General features: G+C 34.5%; 1 protein-coding gene across 2 annotated transcripts in view; it reads left to right on the forward strand.

The window, feature by feature from the left end:
• The window catches only part of tfpia (tissue factor pathway inhibitor a), a 50,853-nt gene that overhangs the window by 14,831 nt on the left and 8,244 nt on the right, over positions 1 to 27,778 (forward strand). The window contains exons 2-4 of one of the 2 annotated variants that reach the window (XM_015359062.2): positions 19,001 to 19,201; positions 21,919 to 22,095; positions 24,832 to 24,906. In XM_015359062.2, coding sequence (XP_015214548.1) covers positions 19,001 to 19,201; positions 21,919 to 22,095; positions 24,832 to 24,906 — 453 coding nt within the window. Of the gene's footprint in view, positions 1 to 19,000; positions 19,202 to 21,918; positions 22,096 to 24,828; positions 24,907 to 27,778 lie in introns of both variants that reach the window. The other variant, XM_015359061.2, reaches the window with a different exon arrangement.

Genomic DNA, 27,778 nt, shown 5'->3' on the forward strand with positions numbered 1-27,778 from the left:
ATGTGACTTGGCACAGAACAAGTCACATCAAGTCAATTTAAACACAAGCTGTCTTTAGCCCTCTAAGCTGGTTCATACAGAAATGTAGAGATCCAGGCTCAGAACACACAGCTTCATTAGCGAATACATATGCAGGACAACTAGAGAAGACGTTTTACAGAGGATGGATTTTTAGAAACATCCCATCAGACATCCCATCATATTCACAACGTGAAATCTAGAAAATAATATTACGTAACCAAAATCCGCAATATGGAAACAGAACCTGTGTAATTGTTGATAGACGATGTACTCGTAACATTTTTTAAGACGAACTACAACATTTAAAAAATGACTTGTATGTACTTGATATCTGTAATCAATCCACGGGTCCCAGCACAAAACGAAAGTAAAACGCATACCGTTTCGCGCTTCTTATTAGTTGCTCAAAAGTAATTTGACTGTATGAAATGCATAATATAAACCTAGAAACATATACGTGAGCAGTACTTAAGCACTGTAGTATCGGTGTTAAAACATACCTCTCAAATACTGTAAATCAAGTTAAAAATATCTCAAGACCGATTCTGGTCGTAATGAAACCATGCAAGGGAGTTTTTATGTCCGTTGCAGTTCTTTTGCAACATGAATATAATTATATCGTTATTAATTTCTTGAGATACGCAATTCCATATTATATTCCCTTTTAATCAAATTCTAAAAGTATGCTTGTTGACTCCGGTATCACGTTAGTTAAAGACTTCGAAGCTTACAATGTTTAGGGAGAAATGGAATACTGGTGTGTATTTTTTTCTTTAAAGTACCGAGACCAGCCATATACTGTATGTTTATGTTAAGATTTCCCTTCAGTGGTAAAATTAGATATGAATATTCAATACTTAAACGGGCACAGTTAAGACATTAAGTATACATATACATATTGTATACAGTCCAGTTTGCATACGGTAATATGTTTATGTTACGCGATTAAAAAATAAATAAAACTGGAAGGTCCAGCACCACCATTATGTTTATATGGTTGTTTTTGTTGGTTGGTTGTTATTATGGTTATTAATAATACGATCTATAGTTGAAATCTGAGCCTAAATAAAAAGAAAAAGCAAGTGATTAGGTTTATGAGCAATCTAATTACTTATTCGTTTAAAACGCTATATAAAATAAAGTTTATTATTAATTTGCTGGACAGAGCGGTGAACATTATTATGCATAAGACAAAGATAACGATCCTGATCAGTTTAGAAATCTGTGTACGCTGTAAGGTTTTTACTTCTTAAACTTTTAAAATACACGTTTTGAATAGAAAGAAATCCTCTTCCTGGCACAGTGTGTATAGCACACCAGCACGTCTTTTTTTCTCCAATCAGAGGGGTGTCAGATAGTGTCAGCCAATCACCATTCTGCGTTGGGTAGCAACGGGTGACTGTTCTCAGGCGGAAGATGTAAACAGCTTAATGTTCGTGTTAAATATTTTTTTTTAATTCAATTAAACGGGCACAGTTAAGACATTAAATATACATATACATACTGTATACAGTACAGTTTGCATACGGTAATATGTTTATGTTACGCGATTAAAAAATAAATAAATAAAAATGAAAAGTCCAGCACCAGCTGGATTCGAACACACAACCTGCCAGTTGGTAGTCACGCACCTAGACCAGTAGGCTACAAGACAGCTCGCATGATCAGGCAGGCGAAACAGCCCTACACAGCCCTGCCGCAGTACACGGATATAATCATACCGTTATTAAATTCTTTAGATACGCGATTCCATATTATATTCCCTTTTAATCAAATTCTAAAAGTATGCTTGTTGACTCCGGTATCACGTTAGTTAAAGACTTCGAAGCTTACAATGTTTAGGGAGAAATGGAATACCGGTGTGTATTTTTTTCTTTAAAGTACCAAGACCAGCTATATACTGTATGTTTACGTTCCAAAATTAATATCGTTTATGGCCTTCACACGCGTTACAGTATGCTCCTATTCTTTTTATGCTCAGCTACTAAGATTTCCCTTCAGTGGTAAAATTCAATATCTACAACGGGCACAGTAAAGACGTTTACAGTAAGTCTTTCTACGACAGACCAACGGACCACGAGTGCCCCTGTCGGTCAACCAATCATGCACCGCGGTACCCCGTGTCATCATACCTGCGGTATCTGTACCGTGGTGTCTGTACCGCGCACTTTGAATGGCTGCATCTGTATATAAGAACCTATATGTTTCTTGGAGTTCTGGGACAGCCTAAAATTCAAGTATTTGAAATCTATTTTAATATTCACAGTAGAACAGTATGGATTTTAAAACCCCAAATATCAACAAGTTAATAATAATACTATTATAATATTAAATGCTGTGTCATAGTACAGGAAGCAAAACCATACAATGACAAGAGCTTATATTCTTGCCGAAAATAACAGAATGCTGCCCAAAGTGCTGTTATTATTTTCTTATCAGGAAAGCTAGATAAAAATGCATTTATTTTCCAAGAAGACAGGTCACCCTGGCAGAAAGCCAGGAATAGCAAAAGCATAAGAATGAAGATGAAGGAATTTAATCATTAGAGTGGACTGCTCAAAGAGTGGATGTAAATCCAATTAAACTTCTACTGGAGCTTCTAGAGAAGTGACTATGCAGAAGAAAATTAGAAGAAAATATAAACTAATTTAGTTCAAAACCTTTTTACATATAAATCATTCAATGAACTCTAACACAATGTATATAAAATATAGGAAAACTGTGTTACAAAGTATTAGCCAAATTAATTCTTGGTTTCCATTAAAATGCTATGGTATGTAATCATTGTTTTTTGTGTATTGTTTTTTTATTTGGAGAGAAAACAGTGATTAATCAGCACACCCTCCATTATAACAGCAAAAAACAGCTGTATTCCTAAAATTAGTGTTTCTAATTAAAATTAATACAGAAGAATAGAGAAAAGCTATGAGACAAAAACCTTATATAGCATATCTTTCTCCATCTCCCGTGCATGGTTTCAATTAATATGTATTTTATTGTATGTAATGTTGGTTTAGACCATTACAGCTCTCTTTTTCTTCTGTTACTCACTATACTATAGTTCTTCAGTTAAAACTGATACAGAGGAGTTATAACTTGAAAATGCATTGTATGTTTTATATACAGTAAATGTTTAAACATAAACATTACATTCCTCAGCAACCTTCACAGTTTAATAGATTTTTCTGAAAGTGTTCCTTTTTTCTCTCCCTGTAGTGTCCTGCCTCATAATCCTCCCACAGCTTTCTGACATGGTTAATTGCTCTTTCTCGTCAGTCCTTTTAAAAACATTCTTATCCAATTTAAGTCAGGCCTGACATCTTTTGGGTCTTGTGCCATGTCTCATATTTGCTAGGTTATATTCAGAAAAATATGTATTATCACATCTTTAGTAGGGTCATTTCTGGTCAAACACTTAGGAGAAGAAATAGATCATTACATTATTATTGTTTATCTTTCTTAAAGAACATATAAACAGTTACAAACAAGAGGAGACATTTTGTGGGCCCATGTAGACCATTTAGTATTAAGACATAAAGAGGAATTTTAGAATTTTAGTGTCCTCACATGTCTTTATGTAAATCTATAATATGCGATGCTAAAATATTACAAGAAAATGATAATTATTGAAGCATTCTTAATTATTCCTGAAGTTAAAATACAATCAGGATTTTTAATCTATTTTTAGCATAAAAGGTTCAATAAATGATCACTGCTTCATATTGCAACACTCTGAGGATTGGTACATCTGACGAGGAAACAAATCCTGACTTAATTGACGAAAGGTATAGCCCCTTTGGCAAGGTGAAATTGTACTCTATTGTCCTGGCTCCTGTCACCGTTCCTGCAGTTCATTTGCCACAAGGTTACCCTTGCCAACCACAGCTGATCAACCATATCTTTCTACCTGGTTTATACCACATCCTCCTACAGCAACCACAGCCAAGTGGTGTGGAACCCCACCATTTCAGTTTCCACACACCAATGTGATGTTTTGGTAATAGGGCAGGTCTGACTTCTGTAGGGATTGAGGTGATATGGTTACCTTGGAAACGGCAATCAGAGTTTGATTCCCCTTTGGGCCTGCTTATCACCAGAGCATTACAAGATTAAATTTTCTTTTTTCTTCTATTTGGCCCAGAACAGGGGTTGACAATTCAAGTCTTGAAGGACTAGAGGCCTGTGGGTTTTAGTGATACGTTTTAATTGGAAATGGATAAATACCTAAAAAACGCTGGTCCTTGTTCTGTTTTGAAGCAACTACATGAGCAAGATGCATATTTTAGTTGGATCCATATTGCTTTATACTAGAGTAATTCAGTAGCTCTTATGTTTCAATAAGGCTCAGATTCCAAGGAATGTAAGTGACAGTATGACAACAATATGAGTGTTGTCATCAAGAACTTTCATTTGCTGTTTATAATAATGCAAGAAGGATGTAAACTGCATCAATAAAGTGTAAAACACCATACAGAAGGAACTACAAAGTTGGATTAAAATAAGTAAAAAAAGATGTTCTGTAAGTACAAATATACCCTAGTGGCACACAGCATTGTGGGATGTCATCTGACAGGATATTATGATAATGTAGAATTCAAACAACAAAAAAAGGTAAATAATTATCTATTATGCTAAGTCCAATTCATAATTCTATTCCTACAGGAGGCCCATCTTCCCAATGGGAGCCTTCCTGTGCCCTGTATTGATTAATTGGAACCTAAGACTCATAAAATGAAAAAAACATGTACATTAAATTTGTCAACTGAACTGCAATTTATTATCTACAACTGTCAACAGAACTGTAATTTATTGTCTTCTGTTGACTCCCAGGTATATAGTCCGAGTTACCCAGTAGAATATGTCTGTAGCTTTTTCCAGGAATTACCAATCTCATTAGTGCTTGGAAGTTTGGGTGTTTTTTGTACTAGAAATGGTTATTATTAATGTAGTGTTGAAAAGTAAATGAATAGAAATATACTTTTGATTGGTAGTCCTGCAGAATTATGAAAATGCCAAGTATAGCTCTCTGGTTCTACAGTCATCCTATTATTCACAAAAATGTTCAAAGATTTGCTACAATTACAAATTTATATTCTGTATAAATATATAAACTCTTTTTTAGTAGTAGAATAGCAGGAATTTGAAGTAAACTGAATGTTACTGTTGAAAGAATGTGTAGGTCCTGTATACTCCATAACAGTGTAGTACATTCAGTTGTCCTACAACAAAGCACAGTACCCTTCCTGTCATGTACTGGCATATGCTAAATAAACCCATACAAGTGTTTAACACCTTCTTCCAATTCAGTGTCATAGGGGAGCTGTAGCCTCAGCAAGCAACGGACACAAAGGAGGGTATACCCTGTATGGGCCGCTAGTCCATCACAGGGAAGACGCACAGGCATGCTCATGCCTATGGCAAATGTTCCCAGATGCCAGTTAATCAACAAGTATGTCTTTGGCCTGAAGGAGAGGAAACCCATACAAACATGGGGAGAATATACAAACTCCACACACATATCACTCCACAGCTGGAATTGAACCTGGCAGCCCAGGACAGTGAGGCAGCAATACTAATCACTATGCCACCATGCCACCCTACACATGTGTAAGTGATTAATAATTGCCATGTGAAAAAACATTTCCTGGAGCCATTGATAAGATATTCAGTTGGATATCTTGGAAGACTATACCTGGAGGACAGCAGTGTATAATAAATTACAGTTCTGTTGACAGTGGTATATAATAAATTGCAGTTCTTGTGACAACTACTGTAATACATTTCTAGAAGTTTGGGCTGTAGTTTAAAAGATCTAGTTTTTCTCAACATCTGTAGTAAGGAGGCAAAATATTTTCCTTGTAGTTTTTTTAACAATATTATTCTGTAGGTCTTCATTAATTGCAGACCAATATGCACGTCAAAGAACAAACTGATCGATAAATAGTTTTTTCTGCACAAAAAAAGTTCACTGCATGTTAAACCAGATGTTAATGTTTCCATATATCTTAGTTGTCACAATTAGGTTTTGAGAACGCATAATTCTGTTTCTGTGGATGATACAGCAATGTTCCTGCTGTAATAGGAATTTTGCAATTTTTGTAAGCAGAATGTGAATGAAAACAGAAAGAAACTAGCATCTCATATGTCCTTGAGGCATTTTTTCTGTAGTATTGGTAAGTAATTGCTAAATTATTGCTTGTTTAAATTGCCTGGATTATATCTTAATTTAAAAAATCCAAAGGCAGTGTGTATGGATCAGATAAAGGAGACAATACATTGTTTTACATTTTTGTGTCAGTTTTATCCATTGATTACTTAGCAAGTCATTGTAGTGCTTAAATAATTTTAGACTTCAAAGACATGCAAATATAATTTATTTTAAAAAATGGAGATCAAAGAAGACCTTAAAATTGCCGACCAATTAGTCGGCAAACTGAAAAAGCAAACATACTAGTGGATTTACTAGCTTTGGCTGTCTGTAAGGTAGTAGAGAAAAGTTGTAGTTACTGACATAATACCATAGCTGTGTCTAAATATGTTTACAGCTTTATGATGTATTTCTTTGACTTAAGGGCACTTGACCTAAGTAGGGTACTATAGTTGACATGGCAGGATAATTGAAGTATTTTGTTTTGCACCTTAACCTAAATAGTGTAAATGTTCTCAAATGTTTCATTATAAAATGCTTTTTGTTCTCTCATTTACTTCTGTATATAATTCTTTGTAATTTTGCAAACCTTTGTTCAAGCATGTTGAACAGTTCAAGGCAGAGCCTGATATTCCTTTCCATAAAATGCAGTTTTGGCTCACAAATACCCATAAAATAATGTCTCTGTGAACTGAAGATTTCAGAGGGAGACCTCAACAGCTGTTGCATGCATTTTTTAATAGTTCTAAACTGTGAGCAGTTGAAGTCTCATATGTGCCACTTGCAAAAGAGGCCCTTGGCCATTTAAAAATTTAGACAATTTCTTCCCTCAGAAATTATTTTTATACACCACTTTCGAAAGGGGTTTTTCTTCCAAAACATATCTTAATTCAGCATATGCATGCTTCATATTATTTTGTATTACTCAAGTGATTATAGTGTAGCCTATCAAGTGATGATTTCCAGCTTTGTATTGATAAACTGAACTTTGAAAGTACAAGCAATTTGAAAATTTACAGGAAAAACATCCTGAATCCTTGACAACCCCAGGCATGCCTCTATTTTAATTATATCTAACTGTGCTGGGTGAGACATATATGGAATACTGCATATTAAAATGCATTAATGTCGGGAAATGCGTGGCATTTTGAATCAGCTTGAATCGCCCTGAAGGGGAGTTGCTTATTTACCATAACTCCACAGACAAGTCTGGTTCATGCATGGGTAAATTGCTGTGGTTTGGAGATTTCAAATTCTAAACCTAGCAACCAAAGATAGAGTACTTTAAAATACACCTGGTTCTTCATCAGTAACTCTGTTAGTAACACCTATTATTTTAATAGCAGGTAATGCAATTAATCTAATTGAAAAGGTTTGCCAGTTGACTTTAAATATATCCATTATTTCTTGAGGTGCTACTTACTAGATGTGGCAGTTTACAGTTTGCCAATGGTCCATAGAACTTGTTTACTTATGATATGTTCAGAAAATACAGTGTGTTGCCAGGGGCATACATTTCAGCAGTGGTAGAAATGCGCATAAAATGATTGGTTTTAGAATTGGCTTTTTCTGTGTTGCAACTGTATCCTTTTCCACACTTAGTAGAATATATATATATATTTTAATATTAGGAGATTGTCTGGCATGACAATTATTGTAATTAAAACAACTTGAATATATGTTACTTATTTATTCTCAATTTGATCTTAAAAGTATTTTACTTTGCCTCAAAGCTTTGAGACTAATGGTAAGGACAGGAAAAAGACAGAAACCCTACCATTATGAATCCACCAAAGAACTGGTGTTAAATGACTTGTAATTTTGCTATTATGTTAATATTAGCTTTCTGAGCAACTGACCAGTTGTATTCACTTTGCCTAGTTGCTGCATGGTAGGAACAGGGGTACTAACACTGCATAAGTACTAACAGGGATCTTCGTCCCCATTTATTAAGGATCTGCTAAAGCAACATTGTAACACAGCAATGAAAAACAACTTATGTACTTTGGAGTCAACCACTTGTTTTTCTACAATGTAAAGCAGGTAATGGGTTAAGGTAGTCTCCCATCCCAGGTCCTAGGGGATCACTGTGTCTGCTGTTTTGTTTTTTCTAGCCAAGGTGTGTTTTTAAATTTGTTTTCAGCTCTTTGCATGGCATTTTGCAACGTTGCATGGCATTTTTAGTTGACTTCAACCCTGTACCAATTTTCAAGTTTCCAGGTTTCAAAAACCCCCGTTGTTCAGCTGAAATGAAACTATTCAGATTGCTGAAAGTTACACTGTCAGAGTGTTGTCTTCTTTGCCATTCCCACCTGTGTCTGATTGCTAAAAACTGATCACTGGTTAAAAGCTGTTGAGACAAAATTAAGGAAGCAAATTTAAGGGAATTGCATAAAGTTCTGTTTGCTGAAGGTGTCAGAACAGTATGTGTGATGGAAAGTATATATGAAAAAGAACTGCGTGAAGAAATAGGCAAACTAAAGTGTAAATAAGCAAGTACATAATTTAAAGGCATTATTTTGCACAAGTGGTTACCAGCTCAGTTGGAGTGAAAGGCAACAGATGCAGGGATCCATCAATACAAAGGTTGGCAACCACTGATTAGGGTCTTATTTACCATCATTTTGCTCAGCCTACAAATAGTAGTTTTCAATTTACCCGGGAGATGTAATCCTGGAAAATGCTGCATAAATCAAAAACACATACTGTAAGTTAACAACCAATTTCCCATAAGAACGTCTGCAAGTACGAGAGGCAGGATGCATTTCAGGTCATCTCCCAGCTTGAGTGCTTAACTCCCAGATTTAAAAAAAATGTAAAATCATGTATAATGTTTATATAGTTGTACTAAAAGTAATATTTGATGTTTAATTTGTGTCAGTAACCAATGTATGCTTAACTGTGAAATGGATATTTAGAGTGAGTCAGAATGTTTCTCAACATTGAAGTTGTAGAAATATTTTCAAGAGGGTACAATGCCATGTGAACCTGAATTTGGTGCAGTAGTGTTTTCTTGGTTTGAATCTTGTTAAAGATTTAGTAAAGAGAATATGGATCAATTATAGAGAGTTAATTAATAAAAACATTGGCTCTGCTTTAACATGGGGAGGACTTCCCCGTTGTTAGCTATTCTGGTTTGGTAGTTGTGTCTCCTCAGGGGTGTGAAAGAAACTACAGTATGTAATCAGAAAGTACTAAAAACACTTTGGGTCGATTGCTTTAGCGGGAAACTCAAGACGTTTCTTTGGCAACCCACTGAGGAATTTGTATATAGTGCTTATAAAGAACAGTTCCCAACAGCAACATATAGATCGAAAGAGAGTCAAGGAAACATGCTAAAACATTTGTTTATTGTTGATTGTCTATCAGAAATCTTCAATTTTTTGGGGAAACTCAAGAATACAAGATCAAAACCTGTAACACACAGCTTAACATATTATGTTCCACATCATTTCATAGAAAATATTTCTGCGCAAGATTACGTTGATTATTGAAAATAATTACTCTTCCCTTACAGCTTTCTTATTATGGATGGATGGAACTGAAGCAGAATGGAGTGAGAAATGCTGTAATCTAGAGAAAAACATTTTTTTACTTAGACACTTCCACACTAAGGCTGAAACAGTTAAACGGATTGTTCCAAATGTGTATTTGTCACGGAAGAACAAATGCTGTTTCTATAGCCTGATAACTTGCAGCAACGTGTACAATGCCTCATTGAGGTTGTTAAACTCACCAGGGAAAGGGTTTGAAGTGGCTTAAATGAAAAATGCATACTACTGTTGAGATCAGCAATCCTTATAAACTGCGGGATCTGCGTCATTATAAGGTCATTAGTCACTATCAGTCATTGTGTTTATAGTTCAGGTGGGTAGCTGCGTCAGCATGCGTAGGCTGCAAAGGAATAAGTAATAGGTTTATTCCATGCTGAAAAAAAGAAGAAAGAGAACACAACGTTTCGGCCGTGGAGCCTTCTTCAGGTGTGAGAGAGACAGGGCAGTAGGCAAAGGTAAAGTAGCGGGAGAACAAAGGTTGAGAGGGAGGAGGAGTGAGAGGCGGGAGCAGGGGACAGAAAGAGAGGCCAATCAAGAGATGTGAAGTCAGAATGGGTGCAGAGAGGTGTGAAATGAAACTTCCAATGAATGGAGAAAATTTAAAAGAACAGTAATCTGTCGTTAAGGGAAGGGAGAATGTGTGATCCTAGCTGCAGAATAATTTTAGTTTCGGTGGTCTTTCTGATGTATGAGTTTATATTCATGCTGTCATTGTGTTTATATTCATGCTTTCCTTCATTAAGTGTGTCCTGAAATCAGCAGTGGTTATTAAATTACTGTCTCAGAGCCCTTTTTTAGGAAATATGGTTAAAGCAAATATACACTAATTTTTCAAAGCCTAAAGTTAAACATCCTATTCAATAAATATAAACAGTTTTATGCCTTCATTTTTAATATTCAGGAACTATATTTTCCTATTTTCACAAGCAGTATTTTCTTGTCTAATTGATTTGACTTATTATTTGGCTATAGAGTTTGGATAGAGAAGTGCAACTTGTTCAAAGTTTTCAGTGTACTCCCACTTTCAACTTGACCCTCTGGTTTTGGATTCATTCATTCTCAAGTAGTCAAAGGGTTGATTTTGTTATTTCCTTTGAGGATTCTAAATATATGTATCGGGTGCACTCAGTCTTTTCTGTTCAAGACTCAAAAGGCCCAGTTTGTTCTGGTTGACTGTATAGGATAATCACTTAAGTCCTATAATGTATATAGTTGTTATTCTGTGCACCAGTTCCAGAGAATTCTAAATGAGGCTTTATTTATCTCTTGATTTAAATTCTGTGCTTTTAACTATATATGCTAATATTTTGTCGCCCTTTTTAATTATTTATTCACATTGTCTATAAATGTGTCGGCATAAACAGGTAAGTCAACATAAGTAGCACCTTCTCCCTCACTATTTTCCATTAAATGTCATCTGTCATGATTATTTTACCTTACCTTTACATTTTGGCTTACTATTTTATTTTGCTGCTTGTAAAGTGTTTGGTCATTCTCCTGTTTTTATTTAATCTGCAAAGTTAACTACTTTACTAATTATACCAGAAACTAGTTAGGAAGAGTTGGAATTCTAGTATAGGTACCCATGACACTCCAAAAATGTCATCGTCACAATTAAAGTATTCAACATTTTATCTATAATCTTTTCTCTTGACTAGTTCTCAAATCAAACACATTTCTCTGAATGCCTACCACCTGTAATTTGAGATTTAATCTTTTAGGAGGTTTTTTATCAAAACCCTTCTGACAATCTAAATACCATATCATATACTCTGTATCCCATACTTTTGTTGCTTGTTCAGACAGCTCTAACAAGTTAAGTAAGACCAGCAGTACCTTTTTCATATCCTTACTGACTCTTCTGTAGGATCCTATTTCCATGTAAGTCATCCTGTTTTTTTAAAAGCCCTGTCACAAGAAGAAATCTGAATCCTTAACTGACCTTAATGCTGCTACATAAAAGCAAAGATCTATCATTATAGTTGATTTTCTTGATTCATTTTAATTAAGTCAATCAAACAGAAAGCAATATGTGCTGGTACTGTAACTTATAAGTCAAAGTGAGGTTTTTGTCCTCCACCTCATTAATTTAATTAATTCTGATTAAGTACTCTGTGTTTTAATTGAACAACCAAGAGATTACATTTATGCCCTCTTGGTTTTCCATGAAGAAATCTTCAAAGTCTTTCGTAATGTGTATGATCTTGAATGAGGAAATTGAACATCTGTTAAGGTTTCATAAGATGCATATTTACACAGGTGTGACTCCTGGCCCTTTCAGGTGAAAGCATATAACATAATTTATTTTGTAATATCCTGTGTGTAATATAATTTTGTAGACTCACCAGCATGCCTGTTGTTGATGTCATTGTTTCAGTCATTTTCTTTTGATGTACATAAAGAGTCTTCTTAACAGTCTTTTTAACAGTTTAAAGTAATTGGCTGTTTATAAATACTTTATTCAGATTACATACATACATAGTTAATTGTATTTCTTTGGAAGTCATTTGAGGATAAAAAGTAATGATGATTTGAGATACACTTCTTGTCCCTTTATTGCAATCATGTTAAAAAATGTACATGGGACTTTTTACATCTCATTGATGAGGAAGGAAGACGTTAAAACAGAAATAAATTACACAGACTGTTTGATATTGAAAACCTGTCCTGCAGCAGAGTAATAGGCAAAAAGAACATTAAGGCTAATGATTTGTCTGTATGCCGTATCTTTGACTCTGGAACTGATCTTTATTATGGTATCAAGATGTCTGTCATAACTCAAGAAAATACCTGCTTAGAACAAAGCTAATGGATCAATTTTACTGTTATTTTTTTTACCTCTGCTTAAGATTTCAAAGCCCAACAGAGTAATACTTGATCTATATTATTAACCACAATTACTAAAATATGGTTGTTTGGGTATGAGTGACCCATGGAATAGAATAATCTTGGTCTGGTTAAAAGTGGATCTAAGAATTGGTGAAATCAGAAAGTTTAGTGGGTATAGAAAGTCACCACCCCATTTCAAAATGTGTACCTTTTGTTGTATGACAAAAACAACAGAACAACTTAAATTAGGCTTGTTCCATTTTTATTTTTACACAGTAACCCATATTAGACAAGTGAAAATTAAATTCTAACACACTTTGAAAATAAATATTACAACAGTACAATGTTCACTTTGGTTAAGTGAACACCCACCTTACAATTGCATTTGTAAACTTGGTCAGGTATAACCAGTCACCTTACAGATCACACAACAAACTAATTGGCTCCCACCTGTGATCAATTGTGGTGGTTTTGATTAGTTCAGAATAAAAGCAGCTGTTTCTAGAGGATTCCACTGCTTGGACGTGCATTTCAAAGCAATGAATCAACTATGGGTGGAAAGGTGCTTTCAGAAGGACTTTGAGATAAAGTTGTGGAAAGGTGCTTTCAGAAGGACTTTGAGATAAAGTTGTGGAAAGCACAAGTCAGGTGATGGGTATAAAAAAATTTCAAAGGTTTTAAGTATCCCATGGAGCACAGTCAAGACTATCATTAAGAGGTGGAAGGCTTATGGCACCAACCAGACCTTGCCTAGATCAGGCCATCCCTCCAGACTGGATGATTGAGCAAGAAGGAGACTGATCAGAGAGGCTACTAAGAGGCCGATTGCAACTTTGAATGAGATACGGGCCTTTATGGCAAAGACTGACCATTGTGTGCATGTGACAACAATATCACAAGTGCTCCACAAATCTGGCCTGTATGGGAGGGTTGCAAAAAAAAAGCCACATTAAGTCTCGTTTATGTTTTGCTAAAAAGCACATTAAGGATTCTTTGTCCAAATGGCAAAAGGTACTGTGGTCAGATGAGACTAAAATCTAACTTTTTGGCCAGAATGCAAAATGGTACGTCTGGTGAAAACCCAATACATCTTGCCATCCAAAGAATACCATAGCTACAGTAAAGCATGGTGGTGACAGTATCCTGTTGTGGGGGTGTTTCTCTTCACCTGGGACTGAGGAAGTTGTCAGGATAGAAGGGAAGATGGATGGTGCAAAATACAGGCAAATTCTTAAAGAAAACCTGCAGCCCTCAGCCAGGAAGTTGGAAAATGGGAAGGTGGTTCACCTTTCAACTTGACGCAAAGCAACCGTATAGTGGCTGAAGGACAGGAAGGTGAATGTCCTTAAGTGGCCTAGTCAGAGCCCCAACCTAAATCCTATAGAAAATCTTGATAGTAATGACTTGAAGAGGGCAGTCCCATCAGCGGTCACCATGCAGTTTGACTGAACTTGAACAATTCCACAAGGAGGAATGGTCAAGTATTCCTTTGTCTAGGTGTGCAAAGTTGGTAGAGATGTATCCAAACAGACTCATTCAATTCATTGTAATTCAAGCAAAAGTTGCTTCCACCCCACCCAGTTATTCTACTTTTTTTTTCAGAAATTGTTTTTTTTATTAAGATTTTGCAAGGTACATTTTGTAAATGAAACTGGAAAAAGTCAAATTTATTGGTTTTCTTTTTGAGCTTTAAGGCAACAAAAGCTGAACATTTTTAAAGGGGGTGGTGACTTTCTATACCCACTGTACATTCTCTCCAGGTGTCATACCTAAGAACATGAAGGACAATTAACGGCTGCGTTAAGGGGTGCTGAAAGCACAAGAGAGGTTACATTTTTCTCTGCAGGTCAACCTGGACTTGATGTTTTGTACTGCCTGTTTTATTTTTGGACCCAGATAGTTTACTTTGTGACTAATGAACAATAGCCTTAAGGGGCTTTCCATTTGTGGATGTAACTGCCCAAACCAGGGTGTTTTTCTCACAGTGTTATATATTCTACTTAAGTACAGATTATGTATTTCCTTAACCCTTTTAAACATTATAGACATTATAGAGGTGTTATTTAGAAGGATTCTCTGGCTTCTAATCACTTTGTAATTGACAGTTCACAAATAGCTATACTCATTACAAATCACTAAATAACTAGACCAGTTAATAAGTACAGTTGTTTATGAATTCATACTGATTATTTCAAAGATCATGGTAGTTTACATCTGATTTGTGTTGTATATATGCATCTGCTAGTAAATTAATATTGAAAATGTAGATAGACTTATTCTGCTGTATTGAATCGGAGTCATGCTGTCAACAACGCAGTGTCTCCCATCATTCAGACTGTTCCATTGGTATGAAATTTCTGATCCAGGTAAAAACACTGCTGTTTCTCCACCATCACCACTACCATGGAGGTATAAAAGATGTGCTGTTTTAGAAAAAACAGTGACTGTTGGCTAAACATGCTGGGACTCATTTTCTTCTTGGGGCAACCTGCCCACATTCTGCATTAACTAGAAGACTGGCATATTTCCATCCTTACAAAATACAGGTTATTATCTAAATTAGAATATTGTAGAGGCTACAGCCTGACAAAATGGCATGACTTGTTCTTCTAAGTCAAAAAGAGCTGTAAAAAAATTTATAAGATCCTCAAAATATGTAATTTCTGTCTCATCCCCTGTATTAGAGCACAGCTTCAGTCTGATCGAGGGTTTTAGCAAAGCTCTTGTCTGGATTATTCTAGTCATGAATAAAAAAATTTGAAGGCCTGTTTTCATGAATTCTTTGTGTTGAAAGATCTTGTTTTCAGTATGATAATTTCCCTTGTGGCTGAAATGGGGGACCTCAGCTTTTCACTGTCCTCTTTCAGTGTTGAAAATATTTAGTGAATCTTTACCAGTATTTTAATATTAATATTTTATTATGAATAATACCTTTTCCCTACGTGTTTGTTTTCTGTAACTATAATATTGTCTCAAGTCATGTGTAGAACAGATTGGTTTTCTTGGAATGTGGATAGTTTAAATCTTAACTTATAAATAAACTTTAAATGTCTCTGTTAGCTTAAGATCTTGAGTAATCAAAGGAATGGTGTTTCATACACTTGAACTGGCTAAATAAATAATTGCTATTGCCCTTTGCTGTTGGTTATTTTTTGCAATATAATTAGTTTTCTAGGATATTACATTCAAACATTTCTGATGGGAAGAGTGCAGCATTCAAATAGCTTCCAACAGCATATTAGCTGCAACAGAAGGACCTATGTGAATTTAAATGTGTTACCAGATTGATTTATCTGACAAGATACAAAAACTGATTTAGTTTCTTAAAAAACAGCCTTCTTTTTCTCGATGAAACAACTATAATGACCACATTATCTTTTTTTTTGTTTTTGGCTGAAGTTTGGATTATCATCCAAAATCATTTTAGCATTGCAACTTCCATTAAAACATACCTTGTTTAATTTGACTTAAGAGTAAAAGATTATTACTAAAGCCTCTTACTTTTCTTCGTGTTATTTAGGAATCACAGTCCCTTAAATTACTGGAAGAGGGACATGTGGAACAAACAAATAGACAATGAACCTTATTCTCAGTGAGCTAAATACCTTTAGAAAATCAATGCCAATGTTCTTTTTTCTCCTATCTAGATAGGCAGGTCTAAACATATTTAGACTATCCACAGCATTAAGAAATAGCTTCGTAGTGTTTTGTTACTTCCAAGAATTTTGGAAAGGTGAAAGAATAACAAATCGGAGCTTCTGCAGACTGATTTTATAAATACTAGTGGGTGCAATGTAACAACAAAAAAAAGATAGTCCTGAAAGTAGTTTAATATCACTCATGTATTTTGCAATGTGTTTCATATGTTTCTCTATTAATGCTTGTACACATTTATAGATAGGCATATTAGTGTTGATAGAACAGAATATTGAATACATACCTGTCAGTAGCTCTTTCTAATTTGAACTCTGAAAATCTGGTGTGACAGGGGAGAATACTCTTTGGACTCTGAGAGGAAACCTCTGCACTCAGAGAAAACTGATTTGAACATGCGGAGAACATGGACACTCCATGCAGATAGCAACCCAAGTCCAGGATTGAACCTAGTCCTCCAGCGCTGTGAGGAAGCTATGCTAACCACTGCATCACCATGCCACCCTTTTCTATATAATAAATTAAATAATTACATTTCTTAATGTGTTGCCCTGTACAAATAGTAACAGAACAGAATTTGATGCCAGTATTCTTTCTGTGAAATTAGGGATAAATTATTGATTTTCACCCAGTCATAGGCTGTAGAACAAAAAAACAGGTAGTGAAACTGAGATGAAATTACATAAATGAAGGATGAAGTGAATGAATCCGTACAGTATATTGACTATAATTATTACTCCACAGCGTGACATGACCAGGTCCATGAGAAAAGGCATGATGCTAATGTGATAAAATGCTGTTCTTGCTTTGATGCAGGTAATTTGTAAGCAGAGAAAACGTTTTTTTTTTTTCAAAGGAGCTGGAAGCAGCTAATTTAACATTTGTTCAACATCAGTTGATCTTTATGCCATTTTTATTGTGTGTATTGCATCGCAGATAATCCAATCACCTCTGAGAAGAGTATCTTTATAACTGTACATCCATTTGACTTGAAAATCAAAAGGCATATAGATGGATACATTCATGGTATCAGAGAAATGAAAATGACCAAATTGTTGATATGTGCCTTGTCCTGACCAAGATCCAATTCAGAAAAAAATCTCAGCTTCCAGTGGTCACTATTTCTCTGGCAGTTTGGCTGTGATGCACTTAATCCTGTACATTTCCACATAACCAGATGATCACGATAATTGTTTCTTTGTATTATTATATAGTATTATTAGTGCTACTGCTTAGCTTGTAACAAATGAGTGGGTGGACTCAAGCTAAAATGTAAATTTTAAATTCATTATACTTTGAATTTGCAGGTATTCCTATTTAATTAAAGTGTATTTTATAAATAGATAGGATGTACATTTTGCTTAACCTTATTCTTTAACTGAAAAAAGTTACTTTGAGAAGTAATGCTGATAATCAAAAGAATTGTCCAAACTGAACCAAAAATAAAAAAGCAAATAAATCACATTTACATACTATAGAAAACAACATATATGAGATTCACTCGATAGTATTTCTTCTTGCCTTTCACATGTATAGTATGTGATCCTTTTGTAAACCCTGTGGTTTTCAAGTGACAAGCCAGCTCACCTATAGTGATTGTCAGAGATGATACCAGCCACTCTATATTTTAAGAGCCAAAAGCCAATATAGATTGAATATGAAGCAATTTTTCAGTAGCCTAATATGTTTTATGCTTTGTAAATTTGTAAATTGTAAATATCAGGTAACTAAAAGATTTACTTGAGTCTTGAAAGTTTTGATTTCTCTTGTAGAATTTGAAAACATTTGTACCTGATTCTGTTTCTTAACAAAGCTCACAAAAGTCTGATCATTGAAATATATATATTTATTAATTTAAGTTTGATAGAGCTATAAATTTGATAGAGAAATTTTGTTCTGCCTTTTAATTAAATTAATACACAAGGCATATGAAATTAAATACTTATGATAATGCTTTAACTAAAATTACATTTATGGTGTTACCTAATTTGGCCTCCAGTGGTATAGTTTTTCTTTGTGCTTTTAATTTTCTGCATTAGTTTAATAAAGATTTTTTTCAGCATACAGTGACGTAAAAGTGAATTTTGCATCTAGAATACAATGACTAGAGTTCTAGGTTTTTAGAGTGCAATTAATGTTTAAAAGAAGGTAGATAAGCAAAAAGTCAAAGCTGATTTACACTGTCTTGCAGAAGTATTAACCTTTTCCAACAGTGTCACATTTTGTTGATTGCAAATGATTTAACATTATTAAAGTGAATATTTTAATAAAAACTTGGATGCTAAAAATGCACATTTTCATGTGTGAAAGAACCTTAATGTATACATACATATACATACCTTTTTTAATTAACAATGTGAAATCATTGAAAGGGAGTGAATATTTTTGCATGGCACTCTATGTATTTTGAATCATTACTGCAGGTAACCAAGCACAATATCGGTCTCTGCAAAATGGCACATGCAGCTGAGTTTTTACATTTAAAGCCAAAAAAGATTTAAGTCTATATTTTTGTACTAGTACGTCAATTATTCAGTACACTGGCTATACACTATATATGCTATCTTATTCTCTTTTGATCAGGTGTTTATTTTTCATTCTTCATTGGTTTAAGTACCTTGATGAAGTGAGTGGTGAAGAACATATACTAAAATTACTTTTCAATGTATCAAGGTTCTCTGACATGTCAAAACTGATTTCCAGATTAAATTAAAACAAATTTGTCAGCATTTTGTTAATTCCCTACTGATAAACAAATCTTCTAATCTAAATCTTTTTTTCTTCCCCCAACCAGATGGAGTGCTTCGTGAACTCAAGATTTTCCATCATTCATGTGCATTGAAGATGGATGAAGGCCCATGCAAAGCAAGCAAACTCAGTTTCTATTTTAACATTAATACTCATAAATGTGAAACTTTTCTGTATGGAGGCTGTCTGGGGAATGCAAACAATTTTGAAACCTTGGCAGAATGTGAAGAAAAGTGTTTAGTAACACGTAAGTTTCTTTTTAATATAATTTCTTCACCACAATATTTTTAAAAGTAGGAGCTGCAGATGTGGACTATGAATTTGGCTAAGCTGATGTTGATATACTATATCCTGTCTTTTCTAACTGCTTGAATGTAGTACATATTTATGTTTACACATAAACCAGTGATCAGGATAAAGGGAGTACACACTATCTCTTGACCTTTTCAAAGGAAATTGCAACAGAGGACATGTTTTGCTATCCTTTGACTGCAGTGTTAAGAAAATAAGCAATCGCAGTTTCATAGGATCTTGGCATCCTGTCTTTAAAGTTTAGTAGCCTTTCATCTTTCAGTTCAAATAATCTCCCAGAACAGATTTGTCTTAAACAGTTTTGTTCCTCATTGTAATTTTCAAACTGCTGCACTTGGTTGGTTTAAGGACAAGAGATTGACAAGGCAAGTGCATACATTTTAAAGATGTTTCTTCCTCATTGCAGTTGAATCTGTCATATTTCTTAATGTCATCATCATGTTGGGGAAAAAAAACCTTCACTCATAGATTGAATTTCTGGGTACTGTATGAAATTAAACAATAAAGCACTATTAGGACTGGATCATGCATTCATATCATTGCACAAGCACGCTTACCCCAGATCTTCAGTTTTTTACCACTGTACTTTACGTTGGCACTACACAAGATTTGACTTTTTTATTTCTCCTACTGTTTACTCTTAGAGGTGACATTTTCAAGCATTGTTTCATGTCTTCTCCTTTTCAATTATCTTTTGATCATCCATCTAGTATCACAAAGCTGTATATTCTGGATAAGGGTTATAGTAGTTTGGAGCCTATCCTTAAAGCACAAGGCACAAGTCACTGTGGACAGGATGCCAGTCCATCACATGACGTACACACTTATGTGCATAAAATGGTGGCTAGGTGGCTCTGTAATCTTTTAAAACGTCTTCAGCATTTACTGTCCATTAATCATTTTTTATGTTTTCCTTATTTTAGCCAAGGTTTTTTAAGACACAACTCTATTCAACACATGTATTCTTTAAGACACTTCTCCCCCTTTTTTCAGAGGGCAACCTGATGTGAAATTGAAATGATCAGTAAATTAAGTACTGGGTAGGGAATGCACTTCACTGTTTACACATTTTTTTATGTCACTGGTTGATGAATGCAGTATTCACATCTGTCATGTAAGAAAGCAAATATTCATTACAGAATAGTGCTCTTTTCAGCAGCTGACATTATGCAGACAGATGATCTGGATAGCACACCCCCCAGTTCTCACTGATGGTTTTTATGATCTGTTAGATGATGTTAGGATCTTTAATGTTTTGTTTAAAACCTTTTTTTTTTGGACGATTTGAAGTAATTTAAATTCCTTTGAATTAAAATGGTATATGACATGCAAGAGCATAGAATTCTGCTGTTTAAGGCCCAGGACTGTAATTTGTAAATTTAAGGCTGTTATTTTACCACTTCTTTATTCATTAAGGTAATAATAAGTAAGAAAACGGATGAAGTCATATAGCATCGTGAATGGTTTGTGACATTGCTCTTTTTTAGCTTAACGTATGTTGCTTGAGTGGTATTATTGAGTAACATTTAAATAGAAGTACACTTAATTTGGTGGTACAGAGCATTCGTTATGTCTTGAATATGGTACAGTACATTTACAGACATAAAAAGCTATGGTAAGCCGGCAGTCTAAATTACAGCTGAGATGGAAATGTGAAATGTCGTGAATCATTTCATGAGGTTCAGACCTATCTTTGCTTTGTGCTGCTAAATTCATTCCTAAATACTTAGGCAGAATTTTCAAGCCCTCTGTAAGCTTATCACATGAACATTAAAACAGACTTAACCTTTTGACTATGTAATATCAATTTACATCCTTCATTTACATTTGTATTAGTCCTAGAGATGCTTTTAAAGCACGTCCCCATCTGCAGGGGTAATGTAGTAGTATGTGAAATAATTAGCAGAGCACATGTGACTGAATTGTTCTATATGCTTTTTTTCAAATTCAAGACTGAAAAAAAAGAATGATTCTGACATACCTTTCTAAAAGGTAGATCTGGATATTCAAAAGAGATACAAGCCAAGCAATCTGAAGTATTTGCCCTGATGATAGACTGGCACTTTGCAAAAAATATTTTAATTAATCAAAAACACAAACATTGTTTGCGTTTCCAAATAAAATGAGGTCAGGATATTAAATATTTTTTTCAGTGGTATGCAGGCCGCCAGCCAGGAGTTAGGAAACACTTTATTTCTTATAGATGGTGCTAAAAAAAACTATCATGCTATCTGGCATTGTCTGCTTTCATGGCAGTGATCCAGCAAGTGTAGATTGTTGATTAGATAAGTAGACTGAATCATTTTACTATCATAAACAACCAACATTTGAATGTATATTATACCGGTTATATGTTTACGTGTAAATGTAATGCTGAAAAACTGATTCGGAATAATTAAGGCATGATAATAAAATCTTCTCAATTGACATTTTTTGTTGCGTTTTGTTTTGTTTTTTTTGCACGCAGTGGTTTATCAGTTTTAGATTTTACAAGATTTATGTCCCTATTACTTTCCAATTTATGTTTTTTCCCTTTATTATTATGTACAGTATATCCTATCATCTTATTTGCTTAATTCTTTCTATTTTTACCCTTACCATTGTTCATCAATGTGATTTAAGATCATTTGTTTTAATTCCCTCTCTGTTTAGCTGACAAAAACCCCTGCCACTTAGAGGAGGAGCCGGGACCCTGCCGAGGAGTATTAACTAGGTATTTCTTCAACTCCTCAGCCCAGAAGTGCGATCGTATGATTTATGGAGGTTGTTTTGGAAATGCCAATAACTTTAAAACATTAAAAGAATGCCAGGCTACCTGCCATAAAAAAAGTAAGTACTTAATGAAGTTTATAACCAAAGTTCGGGCGGAAGGTTAGATCTTAATCTCTTGCACTTTTTCCCCTCTTTCCTATGTATATATATCAATCTTTGTCATGCACGTCGGACTTACCTTCGCACGTCTTTCTCATACCCCTCAAGCTACCCCGTCTACACCCTTGCAGCAGCTCCCTAGCTCATTCCTTGCAATGGTGAAGTGAAGGTTTAGGCATCCAAACAGTTAGGCGAGTCACAAATATCAGATGCACTCTACACATTTAATTTCTCTGTCACATACATAAGGAACTAACCTAACATCTGAAAATTAATTTCTTGTAAAGGTATACATACAGTGGTAGGTGGTAACACCATCATCCCAGAATTCAGTGTAATCCTAATTTGTCAATTTGCTATCTAATTTCAATTTAGTGATGATTTTAACAGAATATAGATAGAGTTCATCTCTTCTTAGGTTAACCCTCACACATAAATTCCTCCTTTAGCAAAAACAGTATTTAAAAAAATATTTTATTATCTCTCCATTTAATTTATAATTGCAATGTAGTTCTAATGTAAATAACTAAAACATTTGACTGTTTTCTTCAGACATGTTCTATCAGTGATCATTTTCATGTTTTGTGGATTGATTTTAAAAGCTGGCTCCCAGCTCTAGTTCAAGCATAGTACAATCTCATCAGCTCTCATCAAATAACTTAACCTTTGGAATGTCATTAGACGTTATGAAAAGAAGGTTTTTCAAAATATTATACTCATCAATCTGGTAATTTTTTAGAAATTCTGATCTATATTTAATCAAGTCACCACAATGAATCATGCCAATACTGAATGCTTTTTCTGCTCTTTGGAAGGCATTGCCAACTTTAAATTCATATTTGCCAGTGAATTGCTGTGCCTTGCCCAACTGCATTAAAGTGATTTTGTTTTCAGGCCTAAAGGAACAGAAGAGAAAGAGCACATGCATATTCAAATGTTTCTTGAATTGCTGATTCAGTGAAGATTTGTAACCATCACAGTTCAAGCTACTACTACTAATATTTCATTTCATTTATATAGTGCTTTCCATCTCAAATTAAATTAAAGTGTTTTACACATAAGAGGGGACCACTTACAGTAAAATGATATAAACTTCATTAACTAGTTAGTAGATTTTATATGTAGAGTAAGTGTATTCTCTTCTTAAGTAATGTGATTGTGCTGCACAGGACCATTCTTTAGCGAACCTCTTTGGTTTCCTGACCAAGTTTTCCATTGGCCTTTCCCAGTCATGCCCTCCTAATATTCCCCATCTATGAATTTGCTTCATCACTCTGTTCTCGTCCCCACTGCGAGCTAGTGTGGTGAGTGTACTGGTGCATTATAGCTGCTGTTGCGTCATCCAGGTGGATGCTGCACACCGGTGGTGGTGGAGGGGATCCCCATTACCTGTAAAGCACTTTGAGTGAAGTGTCCAGAAAAGCGCTATATTAGTATAAGAATTATTTTTATGAATTCAATTAGTTTTACAAAACTGGTAAGCATTAGCATGAGCCATATTTAAAACTACAAAGAAAGCCTGCCTTAGTGTGTAATGCATACGAAGCAGTATGCAATTGTATTATTCAATCGGGGTGGGGGTTTCAGATTGGCAGCTACTTGCACTTGTTACAAGTGGTAGCTAGGCATCACTGTTGGTGATATTGGTGCTGCAAGCGGGGCAGATGTGTTCTCTAGACAAGATTCGTATTTGTAGTTTTAGAAATTATTAAAAAACAAGCTATAGAATGTGAAAATATAACTAACAATGCAATGTAATGGAAGAAAAGTGTAATTAGGTCAGAAAGCAATCCATAAGTCCATTAAGTCAATAAAAACACATTTAAATGAAGTGTTGAATGCAATTATATTTTTATATTAGCTGTGGTAGATGGCTGGTTGCTTACCTTATTTAGAGGACAAAATTACGAGAAAGAGGTATGTTTTTTTTCTATAAGATATTATACTGGATACTTTCATGAATGTTATACTTTCTATATGGTTCACAACACAATTTTGTTGCATGCAGTGGTTTATCAGTTTTAGATTTTACAACATTTATGTCCCTATTACTTTTCAATTTGTTTTTTCCTTTATTATTATCTACAGTATATCCTATCATCTATTTGCTTAATTTAATGCCACTTTCAGAAGCTTACTTTAGTGCTTTTGATGTGCTTAACCAATAAATTAATCCTATATTTTAAGCCATAAAAAACAAACAAGCTGACCTTGATTTTTTTTTTCCTACAATTTTCCGACAACTTGTCCTAAACTGCTTTTTCCATTTGTTTTGTATATAGAAAATGTTGCATAACATTCCTAGGATTATTTTTTCAGGCATCCAATCCTTGAAATCAATTTTATTGCCAAGTATTAAAATGCTTTTAGTGCTATAGTTGTATGAAGTAAGGCTTTCAGGAGAAGAGGTGCAGGTCTTCACATGTTTTTAGAATGTTTTTTTCTCTTCTTAGCTATCTTAGATCATGCCATCTAAACATATGCTTTTCATCCAGACTTATTAAATTATTTTTCTTCTCTAAAGTAGTCATTTTTCATTGTTGTGTGGCAGCAAAAAAGGTAGTTTTTAGTCTATATGGGTGATCACAATTGTAAAGTGGTTTTTAACAAATGTGCATTTGTAAAAGGAGGATAAGATTTATTTAAATAGATTCTTATTGCTAATCACATTCTCTTTTCATGCAATCCAAGCAGAGCCTCACACTGTGGAAGATAGTGACAAACATACTGATATCCCAGAACCAAACATAATACCTGTGATTTATTTTGGTAAGTATTTTTTTGATAAGAAGTGATTACATTTTATCAGTGAAAGGTTAAATACTTAAAAGGATAGTTATGCTATTGTATAAATTAGAAAGCATTTATTTTTAAAACTTTTTTGATAATCAAATATTTGCATCATTTAAACATACATTTTATCTGTTATTAAACAGCAAATCTGTATATAGTGGATCATGTGCAATAAACAACACTACAGAATATGTTAAAAAGCACAGGCTTCCAAATAGCTCACCTACCTATATTGTTTGCTCTGAGTTGGGGACTATTGCCCAGACGTCTATGACTTGGGGTCTGGGTCATGTGACCACATAAGACCAATGTAACTGGGATTCCCCAATAGCAGCATACAATTTTCAGAGAATGACTTTAGTTTTTGTTGGCCAGGGTGGTTTTGTCTTGAAACACTGTAGCAGGAGACATTATATTAAACCAATTAGTGCTCTTGTGTTGGGCACTGTGGAGCTTATTAGTATTTCAGAGTCCTCATTTTCAGACACAGGTGTATTTTTGAAGAAGTGCTAAGATTAATTTTGCGCTGAAAAAATAATTTTATAAATGTAAGCTTTCTTGAATGGCTTAAGTAGTAAGCTGACACTGGTTAAGTCCCATAGTTCAGATATTAGCAGTTCAAGTCTGTGTCATTTCATTAATTTGCTTTAACCGGGAGTCCCTCGGTCGGAGGATACAACTGGCTGAGTGTCATCACCATTACAAGAGTCAGCTAGGGCTACTTTGGTTTCTAGGGCTTCCTACAGCAATTTCTGAGACCTGACAGACATTCAAGCTAACAGATATATAGTAAGCTTTCCTCGGCTACATGACTTTGACAGGTGAACATGATAAAGGAGTTGTGAGCTAAGGTCCTCATAGGTAACTTTATACAATAATTGTAATAGTTGTGGTAATTCTGTTCTGTGCTGTGTATAGTTTAAAAATATATCAGCAATTACATTCTAAAACCTCCCCAAAACAAGGACTTCTATGAACAGTAGCTGCAAACAAAATAGGCTATATCAGAGATATATTGATAGAGAATTAATTTTGTTTTACTTTCTTGAACAAAATTGATAGTGAACAAACTTCACAGAGTAATTAAGCATTGACTGGAAATCTGTAGAGCACATATAAAATATCTGCTTTATTGCTACATATTTTAGGTGGTGTATGTGTGAAAACTACTAAAAGCAGGTTAAAACTTGTCAGAATTATTCTGTATATGACTTCTAGCACTTGTAGAGTATATAGAAGTTAGAAACTAAATGACTGAATACTCACAATATCATTGTTGACTGGGGAAAAAATGAGGTTATTGGGTCTAACAACAACTATATACTGCACTGAAGGAACAGGTGAGGAATATCAAGTACTGTTTTCTCCAGTGTGTCCTGATGTGCACAGGGAGGTAAAAAAGCAGTTTGTGGTTTCCTATGCTTTTTTTTAGTTCTGATTTGCAGAGATTTGTATTGCTTATACACAGGTTTCTGATGGTGTAGACTTCTAAATGGCATGGGTGACCTCTGATAAATGAGTGTCTGTATCTAAAGAAGAAAGGTGAAATTGATTAAATTTTAATGATACTGCAGCAAAAATATAATTTTTACCCCTTCAACCTAGAGTTATAGAAAATGGATGTATGTGTAATTCTTCTAATCAGTGTCAATTTAAAAAAAATGGAATTGCGCTTAAATAAGGAGATCTAGCTTCAATAATACTTGTAGACATTTGATAAATCATGAGTAAAACTAAGAAAATAGTAATTGATGGTAAAAAATTTCAATGTGAGAGTTTTCTCATTTTTATGTTCAAACTTTAAAAACTCTGTTTTTACATTAAGGTATATTTTATTGAATTATGTAACTGGGATATGTCACTTAAACCAAATCAATAAATGCTTTTTAGGAGTAACTATTAATTCGTAAATTATACCTTTGAAAAGGTAAGTCAGAGCATGTTTACTATCACCTTCGGGTATAGATCTTGTCATATCGGTTTCTTTCCAACTGGTGATTAGAAGGCTTTCATTGCAACCTGGATAATATTATGTTTACCAGATGAATGCAGTGCTTTTGTGAGCTTAGCAAATGTTGCTAAGGATCCTGTATAATGTTCAGACTCCCTTAGTGAAAGCTCTTTTCAACCCCACGAAATTGGATTTTGGTCATGGTTATTATAACAACAGGGATTGCTAATGGGAATAATACCTTTGTTGGAACAAACACTTCAAATAAATGAAAGATTTGGGTTGTCCTGAGGTATTTTACACCCACCACTTGTATGTTAAAGAATTTTAAATAGGAGGAATAAACTGTATTCTTTGACTGTCTCTTGTTCTGTGTACTGGACTGTAAAGTAGTAGATCCTGAGAATCAGAGTCTTTTGTGTTTTTTATGGTATTTAACTTTATATCTATAAATTCTTAAATTAGTTCCAAATCAGCCACTTACATTTTTTCAATATTTTATGGAATGGGAAGAGAAAAGCCTCAGAACTCCAGTTGCCTGAGAGGCTGGATTGAACACAGTTTAATTTATGATAACCAATTAATAATTGTCTCTTTTTGAATATGGTGTTTCATTTAAACCTATACTGAGTATCAAAAGAGTAATTTCATATAGTTAACAGAAAGAAATCTCTTTTGTTGCAGGTGACATTGTACATTCATTATGCCACTTAACATATTTGTCACCAACAGGGGAAATCAGAGGCAGCAGCATATAGCCAGTACATATAGCCACTATAAGAAACAATACATTGTTGTATGTCTGTGATGGATGTTTTGCACCCAGTTGCAGACAAGTCATCTTTTAGGATTCTGCCCCATTTCTCTCTTAAAGCCTAGACAGCTGTAAGCCTGTTC

The sequence above is a fragment of the Lepisosteus oculatus genome, chromosome 12 (genome assembly GCF_040954835.1).
Source record: "Lepisosteus oculatus isolate fLepOcu1 chromosome 12, fLepOcu1.hap2, whole genome shotgun sequence".
Lineage (NCBI taxonomy): Eukaryota > Metazoa > Chordata > Actinopteri > Semionotiformes > Lepisosteidae > Lepisosteus > Lepisosteus oculatus.